Source organism: Apostichopus japonicus, chromosome 11 (assembly GCF_037975245.1).
Source record: "Apostichopus japonicus isolate 1M-3 chromosome 11, ASM3797524v1, whole genome shotgun sequence".
NCBI lineage: Eukaryota > Metazoa > Echinodermata > Holothuroidea > Aspidochirotida > Stichopodidae > Apostichopus > Apostichopus japonicus.
Genome location: NC_092571.1, coordinates 23,934,444 through 23,947,189, shown reverse-complemented (window position 1 = coordinate 23,947,189; position 12,746 = coordinate 23,934,444). Strand labels below are relative to the sequence as shown.

Below are 12,746 nucleotides of genomic sequence, written 5' to 3'. Positions count from 1 at the left end.
ACAGAATCTTAACAGAAAGGTCAAGCATTTGTGTTTCAATTCTTGTGACTTTAAAAAGTTGACAATCTATTATGAAAGTGGAAGCGATGGTTTGATTCCCAAATGCTGACATGTCAGTTCTGTGTATGTTTTTTTCTCACATTATATAAGTACCGTTTGCTTGCTTTATTACTTTAAAACCATACTTACGATAAACTGGGGAAATAGATTTAAGGTATTGATTTCTCGACTACAGTAAAAAAATTCATGATTGTTGAGCAGGGAACATTTGAGGTAACTTTTAACCGACTTGCATCTCCCGACCAGAGTCCCTGCTCTCCCTTGTTAAATACTCAGAAATATTACTAAATGCTAGTCCTTCAATATTTGTTTGTATTTTCTTTCTATGTTTGATATACTGTCTGTTTGTATTTTCTTTCCATGTTTGATATGCTGTCTTTTTTTTTTATTTCCATGTCTGATATGCTGCCTGTTTGTATTTTCTATCCAGGTCTGATATGCTGCCTGTTTGTTTGTTTTTTTTCATATCAGATTTATTGTCTTTTGTTTATTTGTATTTAATTTCCATGTTTGACATGCTGTCTGTTTGTATTTTCTTTACATGTCTGATATGCTGTCTATTTGCTGTATTTTAATTCCATGTCTGATATGCTGTCTGTTATTTTCTATACATGTCTGACATCTGTCTGTTTGTATGTATTTTCCATATCTGATATGTTGTCTTTTTGTTTATTTGTATTTTATTTCCATGTCTGATATGCTGTCTGTTTGTTCGTATTTTCTTTCCATGTCTGATATGCTATCTGCTTGGGTGTATTCTCTATCCATGACTGATATGCTGTCTGTTTGTTTGTATTTCCTTTCCAGGCTCTCACTGATAAAAATGCTGAGGACGACAAACATGCAGACTTTGAGAAAGAACTACGACAGAAAATTGATGAAATGAAGACAGTTGAGGTATAGTCTATTGACTAGATAAAAACCAAAGATACCCTCTGTAGAAGTTATAGAATTTAAAACCTCAAAGTTACTTGCTAGATCTTAAATAAACCAACTATACTTCGAGCGTTAGTAGGTCTCCCTCCTGAAATAAATATCATAACTTCAAGCTTCGTGGGACTAGAAAGGACGGAAAGGACAACACCCTCTGTAGATATTGGGCTTAGTTGAAGAGCCCCCCCATTTAAGATGGTGTGTAGAATACTCTAGAGGCTCTGTTTTATGTAGTGCGTGCATCTGATAACGGCTTGGTGTACAACAATCATGTAGCTACTTGTATTCATAGTATTAATCTTGCTAGTGTAACTTCTAATCACAATAAAGTAGGTCTACATCTTACCTATGTAGAAGCTTAGTCTCATTTTATGTTAGATTTAAAAAATATATATGGCAGTTTCAAAGATGGAATATTTCCTAAGGGGGTGGTAGTAAAACAAAAAATTATATAATAATATATCCAAAATACAAACTTTTAACAAGAGGTAATAATTTGATGTCTCCCAAGTTGTTGTCATTTGTTTTCATAATGAGTAATCAAGTTTATCATAGTTGATGTCTTTTTGCTTCATTTGAAATGATATCTTATACATAACAGTTACCATAGCAACACATTTCAGATGAATTATATGTCTGCGGATATTGGTCTCGCCTATTATTACGATAGTTTTTACACTTTTTCGTTTCCTTAGCAACAACTAAAGGAGCAATTAACATCACAGGAAGAGCAACATCGCTCGGCTTTGTCAACTATAGAAGAACAACTAGTCGAGACCTTGACACAGAAGGAGAAAGAGGCCACAGCACACAAGGCACAGCTGCACCAGCACTCCCTGACTATCGTCAACTTGGAGGAGAGGGTTACCCAGACAACCAAAGGAAGAGAGGCAAGTCAGCAACAAGTTATAGAACTGAGGAAGAAATTGGAAGGTAAGTTATCAAAATATTAGAGAACAAAGGTTGCATAAGGTTGAGTAGAATTTAATCTGTAGTGATAGCCACTTATGACTTAAATTGATGTGGTCTCATGCAACAGTCATTTCATTTTCATTTCATTTATTGAAACCAGTATAAATATAGCATATTTATAAAAAGGAGTACACATGTCAAACTCAAAAATAAATAAATATGAAAACCATGATAGTCTTTACTTTCGAAAAAAAAAGTAAAGATAGATTGCAATACCTATCTTAGAACCTGCTTGGATAATCACCGGCTAAACCTAAAATTGTTAAGTTACCATTTATTTATGTTGAACTGTGAATGAGTACAGTCTAGTATGCACATGATAAACTTGTTTTGTTGTGTAATCACATGATGTACTTTCTTGTGAAGTGGGCATGTGTCGTGTACCTAAGTTGTGCGTTTTAAGGTGTGTATAAAACACAACTGAGGACAAATCGTAGGCTTAAGAACTGGTTTTCCTCAGAAAAGAGTCCTTTAGTCAGACATTCTCTTCGTCAAAAAGTTGGTATCGCTTGCAGCAGATTTCATTGTATATTCCCCTTGTTCTCCAGATCATATTATTAATATAACTGTATTTTCTGATATATTTGGTTTCACTTAATAAATGTTTTGGTGGAGCTTGAATGTGTTGAAGACAATTTTTGATAAACTCTCAAACAAACTACACATGTGGTGTCATCCATAAACACAATCATTCGAAATACAGTGATGATTCATGTAAACACGCAACGCTGTATTCTGAAAAGAGATATTATTTTTCTATGTATATGACATAGAATGTGTAAAAGTAAGAGAGCCTGACATTTCGATCCTAGCAGGATCTTCTTCAGAGGCAAAATGACAAGTAACAGAAACAGAAGGGACAAATACATGCACAGAATACAGACAGGTTAATGAACAGGGTGAACACAAAGAGATGGATGTAAGGGGATTAGTAGACAAGGGATGAAGAGAAGAAAGAAAGAAACCAACAGGGGAAGAGGAGAGGTAGGAGATCAACTGTAGAGGGACAAAGAGAGGATGAAATAGAGTTAGATGTTTCACACCAATCAACAGGTTTGACATGTGAAGCAAACTTTACCTTACTAGCCATTGAAATCTCATGGCACTATTCTCCCCATGACCGAATGGTTGTCTGTAGTATTTTGTAGTTGATAATGTCTTAATGTATTCTACATCCACTAATCAGAGCAAGCCAAGCAGGCAGAGGAAGAACTACTCAAGGTGAAACTGAGAGCAGCGACAGCAGTGAGCGAGGCTTCTAAGCAAGCACCACTGGTAGAACCTAACCCCAACGTCAAAGCATTGGAACATATCATAAATATCATCAAGTAAGTATAGCCTATAATCCAATGCTTCTCTGAAGCAACCTCCACCGGTAAAACCTAACCCCAATGTCAAAGCATTGGAACATATCATAAATATCATCAAGTAAGTATCCCCTATAATCCCTTGCTTCTTTGAAGTTCACAAAGGGGGGAACAAAATAACTAATTGTACATTTGAAACTTTCCGTTAGTGAGATGGGGAGTATATGTTATGTGAAAGAAGTGATAACGTATTTGAAAACAACAAAAAGCAGAGGTTGAAAATATATCTAAAATTCAGGCTCTGCACTAACTGAGAAATTTTAAGCGTTCCTCTAAGTTTTTAAACAACTTTTGGAGGAACTGGTGGAGGAAATACCTTTAAACAATGCAGTTTACATAGCTTCAATAACCACATTCTGTTATAAAGAAATGAAGAAAAGGTAAAAGGTTTGGATACCTTGTGATTTTTATAATTTGTGTGTGATTAGTGCTAATATCAAATACTGTCTTGGGCATGAAGTGTTCACAGTTGAATGGAGTGAAAACATTAATAATCATTTTCATTTGATAAAGTAAAATGTGATGACATTTTCTTAGTCTGATCAACTGTCATCTTTGTTTCGAATAACAGCATGGCAGATTTGTTAGAACTGGCTAAATCACAAACTATAGCTTTTTGAAAGACAACAGCTCCAAGACTTGCAAAGTGTAATAAACTTACCAGCATGAAAAATTAAAGCCATCGCTTAAACAAGATACATATATTCCATATTAATTTAGTTTCATAGGTTGGCACTCAACAGCTTGTATTTCTTATATTTTTTTTTCGGTTGATTTTATCCAGGAGAGAAAACTCTGAACTTAAGAAAGAAGTTCAAGATCAGCAGGATGTGGTTTTAGGACTCAGAAGAGATTTGGCCGGGGCATCTGCTCGTCTTTCTGATATGACAGGTAAAGTTTACAGGTTCTTATTGGTTTCTTCATTCTAGCAGGATCTTCAGAGGCTAAATGACAAGTAACAGAAGGGACAAAAACACATACATAATACAGACAGGTTTAATGAGCATGGTGAACACAAAGAGATAGATGTAAGGGGATTAGTAGTCAAGGGTTGGAGAGAAGAAAGAAAGAAACCAACAGGGGAAGAGGAGAGGTAGGAGATAAACAGTGGAGGGACAAAGAGAGGATTAAGGGAAGGGGGTGAGGGATAAACCTTTACACTTTCTCTTACACACACTCTCTAGTGGATAAGCAGTTTGCTAACAGTTTTATTTTATTTTGGTTTCTTCATTATTAGTATCTTTGTGTTTTATTTTCTTTGGTGTCAAAAAAAGTGTTTCAAAAAGACTTTATAGCAAATTTTTTACCATATTCAAATTTGGGGCCAATAATTTTAAACATGATAACAGCCTGGAGGATTATCCTAGGTGGAAGTATGAGTCCCCTTAGAATTGTTTCTTAGAAATGTACGTAACTACGGGATTAGCAAATAATTATTTATTCAAGGTTTGCAATCATTCAAAATCTGAAGACCATCTTGAATGATGTTTTTTTTTTAATTCTTAAATTTGTTCCTTTTAGGTGAGCTGAGTGACCATCAGAAGGAGGAAATGGAGTTGATGAAGAGGCAGATTAAACAACAGGACGCAGAACTGACCACTCAGAGGCAGCAGTTGGTCAAACTCTCGGAGCTAGTCGATGACAAATCAAACAAAGTAAACTCTCTCACCAAACAAGTAGAGTAAGTCGTATAATTAATATTTAAAAACAACAGACGGACAGATAGACAGACAGATAGATAGACAGACAGACAGACAAAAATTATAAAGTTATATGGCCGATGATTTATGTGATAAAATGACTACCTTCTAACTGGATTATTTTTTTAAATATCGTTTTAGGTTCATTAAAATTGTTATGATTTTTGATATTTTATTTGGATAAAGTGACATTTTATTGAATAAACTTGGATAATATTTTGTTTTGGTGCATCCCTAATCGCAAATTACACAGTGTGTAGTCAAAGACTTTGTTGGTTGTTTCGGTTATCACAGGTGACAAGGAAAACAATGGTTTAGATTATAATTGTCACAGCAATACTCGTGTATTTTGGACTGTATGCTTAGTAGATAAAATTTGCTTGTAATGAAGCATTCCACACTTTGGCATGGAGATTAAATATAAGAAAGTGAATGAACACATGTTAACACTTACTAACTTTATGAAGTAAAGGAACAGAATTTTTTTCCAGAAATGGTACTGAACTTCATTTACAGATTAGTTTCCCTTAACCAATCTGGTCACCTCACCTGTGCTTCGATCTTCTTAGGTCTAAAACATTTCTGTGGTCGTTGATTTCTGTTGGTAACGTTGATGGTTGAAATATAGTTGAACAAGCAAACAAACAAACAAAACATTTCTCTATCGTTAATGGAAAGTTTGATTGATTCTTTCTGTTCAGGTCAGAAAAGGAGTCTGTTGTCAGGACAAAGAGAGAGTTAAATGCTCACAACAACGAAGTGAATCGATTAAAGAGTCTGCTAACATCATCGGAGGAAGAGAAGAAAGTAGCCATACGACAGGTTCAACAAGATGTAAGTTTACCTCCAGTAGTGATTGGTGCTTTATTACAGAGTTTTTATGTCTTAGAGAAAAGAAAACAGTAATTGTCTTAATCTTTTCCAAGGGTGTGCAAATACCTGAGTAGTAAAGATAAATCAAAAGATGTGACATATAGGCCATAAAAGTTCTGAAAAAAGTTATTAATTTCAAGAATTTGGAAATGTTTGAATAAGATAGCATTTGACAACTCGTTATCCAGATAGAAAATCCACATGAGGTAAATATATATTTGACCTGCTACTGATAATCTCTGACCTGCCCAGACAAATATATGTGTCCGGAAAGGTTTGAAAATGTTATGGCAGACATTATTCTGTCACAGCCTAATCACCTTATTCATGCTTGGTACCTCAATTCATTGCATTCTGGAGGTTATGTATACTGTTGGGAAAGTAATGTAGAAATATCATATATTATGAATTAGTCAAATTTATGGAATTTCAGAGTCAATTAATACCTGAAATGAACACATGTTATTGTTTGCTTTCCCTTCCACCCTCAGGGCATAATCACCAATGAATTATCGGGACTTGGTGCACAGTGTAGGGGTGAACGCCATGAACAGGTCATATCAAGACAGAGGGAAGCTCTGGCTGAACTAAGACAGAGAATTAAAGGACTTGAATCAAACAGACCACCATGTAAGCCAACCACCATGCCCTCACCCCTCCTCCCCTCCCCTCCCCTCACCTCACCCATCCCTTTCTCTCACCTCTTTCCATTCCTCACCCACCACCTGCCTAACCAAGCACAGATCCAGTATATTGTGATAACTAACTTAGTATACAAAGGGAAGATAGAGGGGATGCTGTTTTGCACAGGGAAAAAATTTAGTGTTAACATTTTGTGTGTAGCAGTTTAGAAGTTATTGAAACTTTTGATCTCAGAAAAATAGTGCAAAATACAAATGGTTTAGTGTGTACCAATCTGCTATGCATTTGTGTAGCCATTTGCCCAATTTGCAATACATTTTGCAATACTATACTAGGTAAATTTATTTACTGTATTATGTTGTATTGTATCCTATCATGTTGTAGTGTGTGTTAATATAACAAAATTCAATTTACTTTATGGTATAGTGTACCATTGCATTGTTGTATTGTATGTTAATATAACCAACTTTAATTAACTTTATGATATAGTGTACCATTGCATTTTTGTATTGTGTGTTAATATAACCAACTTTAATTTACTTTATGGTATAGTGTACCATTGCATTTTTGTATCGTGTCTAATGTTATTCGTCTTTAATTATGGATGACATTTTGCAAAATATTACATGAAATATGTCTGATCTTTTGAAACTTCCTTCCTTCATATTATTTGCACATGTCCCTCATTAAAAGTGCAATTACACTGACAAAATCTCTGATTTAGCAGTTTGAAACAAAATTTCTTTTCCTTGATGTAGAATTAGCATATAATACTTCAAGAATGAAAAATTATAATCATTTTTCTTCTTCTTTTTTTTCTATTGTAGTACCGACACACGATCAGGCTTTACAGCAAGTGATACTCTTAAAGAAAGAACTGGCAGAAATGAGAGCTAAACAGGCCCAACTTGCCACGGTCTCTGAACACCACAGGGACCCAGATGCGGTCCTGGAGCACGAGGTGGCTAAAGCCAGGGGTCAGATCTCCTCAGGGGTGTCCGATGCCGCTGTAGAGAGGAGCGCTAGAGTCGAAATGCAGGATGCCATGAACCTCAGTGAGAAAGCTGTAAGTTTATCTGTGGGCTGAAATCAGGAATTGAAACAATCACCTGTATTGTAGGACACAATGACCCAACCTTTAATGAACTGTCTTCTAGGATCTGTAGGAGAGACCAGTGTACTATATGAGCAATGCAAAAGAGTTTCTTGTTCCATGGGATTTAATGAATGTCTGAGATGACAATATCAGGACAAGGATTCTCCCCTTCCCCCTCCCTTCCTCTCCTCTCCCATTCCACCCTACAACTCTCCCCACCTTTGCTCTTTCACAACAGATTTAAACCAGAGTTAAACCAAACATTTTGGTAAGCAAAGGTACTTTCATCTATACGTTTTCTTATTGCAACGTTACTGCCCTCCTCCAACACTCAATGAAAGAGAAGTAAACTAGGAAATAAAATACATTTTACTAAGAGTAGTCTTTATAGACCCTTTCCACCACTCCCATCTCTCACACCCAAACAGGAATTTTCTCTGGAGTTGTGTTTAACAAGAATTCCTTATTTCAAATTTACAGCATAAAAATTTGGTACAAAGCATTCAAAGAATATTCCCGTCACCGTATATCAACATGTGACTGTATTTTGAATTTGCATTTTCTTGCAGTACATTGGCTTGACCCAAACGATATCCCGGGAACTCGGTCTCGGTGAAATACCAGGTCAAGAATCGTTCGCTCACCTTCCAAAGGATGAGAGAGGGCGTATCGACCAAGAGAGGCAGAACTCCATGGAGCTGATCACCAGCCGTCTGCGGACTCTGAACCAGAGACTGGAGAGGAAGGACGACTTACTCAGAGACTATGAGAAGGATTTAGAGAAGCTACGATTGGCTGAACAGATAGCCAATGAGAAAGCGGGACAAGTCGAAAGCTTAGCGGTAAGATCAAATTGTTGTTTATTCCCAGGAGCTGTTTGGTATGGCAAGTCCATTTTTTTCCCTGATCATCATTACAAACCAAACTGCTTCCATACTATGGAAGCATTCAAACTTGAATAACCTTCCCTCCCTCCCTACCCCACCCCCTCACCCTCCCCCTCTCCCTCTCTCTCCCCCAAACAGTGTACAAAGGTAATCACGTTTGATAGAGATCATGCTTGTGGCAAAGTGAAATCAGTCTTGGTCCTCCTACCATGTGGTGTACCCATGGTGACTTTTTCTTTGTCTAGAATCGATTGAAAAATTCAACCTTCTGCTTTGCTTGTGTTATTATTTTCTTGCTTGTTTGTTTATTTGTTTGTTTGTTTTTAAAGTACTATTTTAGAAAGAGTCTGATAACTTGACAAAATGAAAGACTCTAACAGCAAACTGTGAAAACATCTACTCCACCACATATTTGACAACATTACCTACTATATTTTGTAATTCCATTCCTACATATTTATATTTTCATTTTCAATATAGAATGATATCAGGGGTAAGACAGAGGAAGCTCACTACCTGAGAGAGACCCTTAGGAAAACTAGAGAAACACTGGACCAGGAAAGAAGGTTAAATAATGCCATCAAAAATAAAAAGGTTTGTTTCACAATATATATAGATATATGATTGCTTTCATCATTAGTTTAAATTCTTGATTCCATGATAGATTCAAAATCTTGTCGGTAGATTCACTTCTAACCTTTGAAATGTGATATTAATATATGGTATCATAAATTTGAAGTCAGCATTGGGTGGAGACACATTTGACACATCTCTGGATTATCAGGCAAGTTTACCAAAAAAAAACCTGGACCTAATATTGATAATGATGATTATTAAGTAGGGCAGATATTGTCCCTGTTTGGTTTCATCCTGTTGGGTAATAAAGTATCGCTCATATTTATACAAATAAAATTTGAATAAATTCCATTTTGTAGAGGTGATTTCTATCACATTCTGTAGTTATGTTTGGTGTTTGGGGTTATGTTGAAACTAGGGTAACACACAATCAGACCACTGGACATGACGTTATATGGGTCAGTCATGTGTCAGAAAATGTTAAAAGGGGTGAAAGAATAAAGCCCCAGTGGTTAGTCAAAAAATAAATAAAATTCTATCATCATGATAAGTCACATTTCTTAAATATTTCACATTATTTAATAAAATTCTGTTCAAAATTATCTTACTATGAATATCGAGGTAAGAAGGACACATAATAAAAGTGAACATGGCCTTAAAATCACAGCACAATCAAGCATGACCACAGCTTAACTTTGATGCATCATGACCAGAGTGCCATAAGTCAGACTTACCATTTTTGATAGATTGCATAATTGGTTAATTTCACTCACAAAACCAAGCAGCGCACTCTTTGGTTTCTATCATCACGGTATAAACCACTTGCAAATGTAGCTGCCGACACAGCCAATCATGTTACATGCATATATTAGTAGTCATTTCATTTCCTTTCATTTAACAGACATTCCATTTAGAGAATGATGATAAAGTCACCCAGAAGTGGCCAAAACATAAATGTTATGATGAGGAGGGTATTAAAGAAAAGGTAATTTTTTTTTGTTTTCAGTTCCTTCATGTTTCACAAAGTCAAATTATGGATATATACATGTTTTGATTATGATCATTTTATGTTTAAATTATACCGCACTATTGCGTTGAAAATGAAAGAAGCAAAGTCGAGCAAAAGCAAATCTTCTAGTTCTGTACGAACGAACGACCCAACGAATAAGTAAGTAAGTAAGAATTAAAATTCTTGGGTTCTGTAAGGTCGGATGGTGTTCTTTGCTATTAGTCAAATGCTTTCCATTTCATAAGGATGCAGAACCACTGCTTGGTGTCCAAATATTAAGAAGTATCTTTCCAAATTTTTCACTTTTATTATACTACTTTTTTAATGATATTTGTCGATAATTCGGGGACATTGTTGTTGCCCCTTTTTCAGGAAAAACAATCAAAGAAAACAAAAGCACAGAAGGATAGGATGGTGAAGAAGAATTACGAACTGGAAACAATCAAAGCAGAACTACAAGACAAGGATCAACAGCTGATAGAGACCACGGCGAAACTCATCAATCTGGAGAACGCCATTGTGAGTAAAAGATTGACCGAAGTAAAATATCATGTTAATAAAACTGCTTAATTGTGAGCAGCCCATGTTGACAAATGTTCAAACAGAGATAATTCCCAAGTGAATGCATTTGGTGTCAACTGGACCGCTGTAACATGGTAAATTTGTGAATTCTTGATTCGCAATTTGTGTGTGTGTGTGTGTTCTTCATACTGTAGGACTGATCCAAGATTTCGCCAGTTGTACAAGTTACTTCAACTCCAGTCGGGTAACTCAATATATCAGGGTTTCCCGACTGGGGGTGTGGCAGTGTGTTGTGATAATTCACGACAAAAACTGCCAACCTTCAACAAATGTAACCAATCGTGGGGAAATGATTTCTCATTTTGATATAAATGAAGCACCGGTTGTTAACAGAAAACAGGCATAATTTGCTCTCATCTGTGGTACAAATGCACCTAGATCAGTCATAAGACTCTTGGTCTTGACAGCTATGAGACACTAGGTTATGACAGTTGAGTCCGGGTCACGGTGTGACCATTAAATTCTGATTACATGGTGAGATCTTCTTCAGATACAGACTGACAACAATTATAGAGAGATACATATGACTAAAGACAGACCTATGAATAGTGACAGGGAAATGTATGGATAGAAGGATTCTATTGGAACTTCACAGATGATTTCAACAATGGTTTTATTGTTAATTGAGTCTGGTGTGTTAAAAGAGGAACAACAAATTAGCATAATATAAACAAATTCAAAGAGAACAATGACATGTACTAAAAATAGAGCCATAGGACTGTGAACTCTAATTAAAGTTTGAGGTTAATTTTGTTGGACACACAGGGATTAATATTTAATTATCAATCATATGCTTTGGTTTTACTGCAAAATATAATGGTGTAGTTATGACAATAATTGATTATTATTTACTTTCAAAATTTACTTTTATGGGATTTGATTGTCTTGTTTGCATTTCGATCAATCTATTGTCAAGTAATTTGTGACGGTGGTTAGTTTACCAAGAAAGAAACATTCAGAACTCTTGTAGATTTAATGTTTTAAATTATATACTTTTGATGTCTAATTCAACAAGGACATGTGACTTTGTTGCATTAACATAGTAAATGTGACTCACCTTTGGGTTGTGTGATTTTAGAAAACCATCCTTTGACCCCTGTCCACACCTTCCCCCTCTTCCCAACTTCCCACTTAACCATAGTTTCTAATGTTGTATGCATATTAATAAATATGACTCATATCTAAGACACTTGACGTGAGATACCCATCCTGTGAGCTCTCCCACCCATCCCCTCCCCCTTCCCCCTCCACATCTCATTTCAACGTTACATCAGATGATTGTGTACATTATCTGTCATGCTCAGGTGTTTCAATTGCATCTTTTGCAATCTCTGTTATCGATGTTACTAACATTCAGTAAAGAAATATTAACCTCTTCTTCATCTTCTATTGCTCTACTTAGTTTTCTAATGTTCAGAACCTATTGTTGTTTGCTCTAAATTAATGCTCTTCCATTGTTTTCTTTTGTCCAATCAGGGAATGACGAGTTGAGAGGTAGACTGTTGCAATGTTGAGGTGATTGAAGCAGAGAGAGGAGAAGGAAGAAGAAGAATCCTGCAGCCAGTAATAAATCAACATTTCAAAACATGAAATGAGTTTATACTAGAGAATGATTACAATGTAGGCTGTGGTTTGTACCAACATGTATGTAATATGTATTAGTAAAATATATGAGACCTCATTGAGGGGTTGGGGGGGGGGGTGGTGATAGGGATCTAGGGAGGTGTTGATGGAACAAGAGAGGGTAAGGGTATAGAAATGTCCCTATGAGTAACATCACCATGCACTTTGTGTTTTGCTTTATAATTAATTACAAGTGAGGTAGGTAATGGAGGGGGGGGGTGGGGCAGTTATAGCAATGTACTGGAGGGAGTTATACAACCTTTTGTGCACTTGAAGGTTTACATAAGAATAACTGGGATTGTGAATGGGGGTGGGGGAGGGGTGGGGATGACAATGTACCAGATGGTTATACCCCTCTTCATTTTGTACTTACCTGTTATCAGAAGACATAGTTAATTGGTTGTTTTGTAAAGTTCAATGTCCAGT

The 12,746-nt window shown here is 36.0% G+C and overlaps 1 protein-coding gene across 4 annotated transcripts in view; it reads left to right on the top strand.

Annotated features, from left to right (window-relative positions):
- The window catches only part of LOC139975946 (forkhead-associated domain-containing protein 1-like), a 29,019-nt gene extending 16,528 nt beyond the window's left edge, over positions 1-12,491 (top strand). For 2 of the 4 annotated variants that reach the window (XM_071984248.1, XM_071984249.1), the window contains exons 15-27: positions 868-957; positions 1,689-1,926; positions 3,152-3,293; positions 4,117-4,223; positions 4,854-5,013; positions 5,734-5,866; positions 6,397-6,535; positions 7,375-7,613; positions 8,213-8,485; positions 9,011-9,124; positions 10,008-10,091; positions 10,488-10,634; positions 12,174-12,490. In XM_071984248.1, coding sequence (XP_071840349.1) covers positions 868-957; positions 1,689-1,926; positions 3,152-3,293; positions 4,117-4,223; positions 4,854-5,013; positions 5,734-5,866; positions 6,397-6,535; positions 7,375-7,613; positions 8,213-8,485; positions 9,011-9,124; positions 10,008-10,091; positions 10,488-10,634; positions 12,174-12,188 — 1,881 coding nt within the window. In that variant the 3' untranslated portion in view covers positions 12,189-12,490. Of the gene's footprint in view, positions 1-867; positions 958-1,688; positions 1,927-3,151; positions 3,294-4,116; positions 4,224-4,853; positions 5,014-5,733; positions 5,867-6,396; positions 6,536-7,374; positions 7,614-8,212; positions 8,486-9,010; positions 9,125-10,007; positions 10,092-10,487; positions 10,635-12,173 lie in introns of all 4 variants that reach the window. The other 2 variants (XM_071984247.1, XM_071984250.1) reach the window with 2 other exon arrangements.
- Positions 12,492-12,746: the final 255 nt, after the last annotated feature.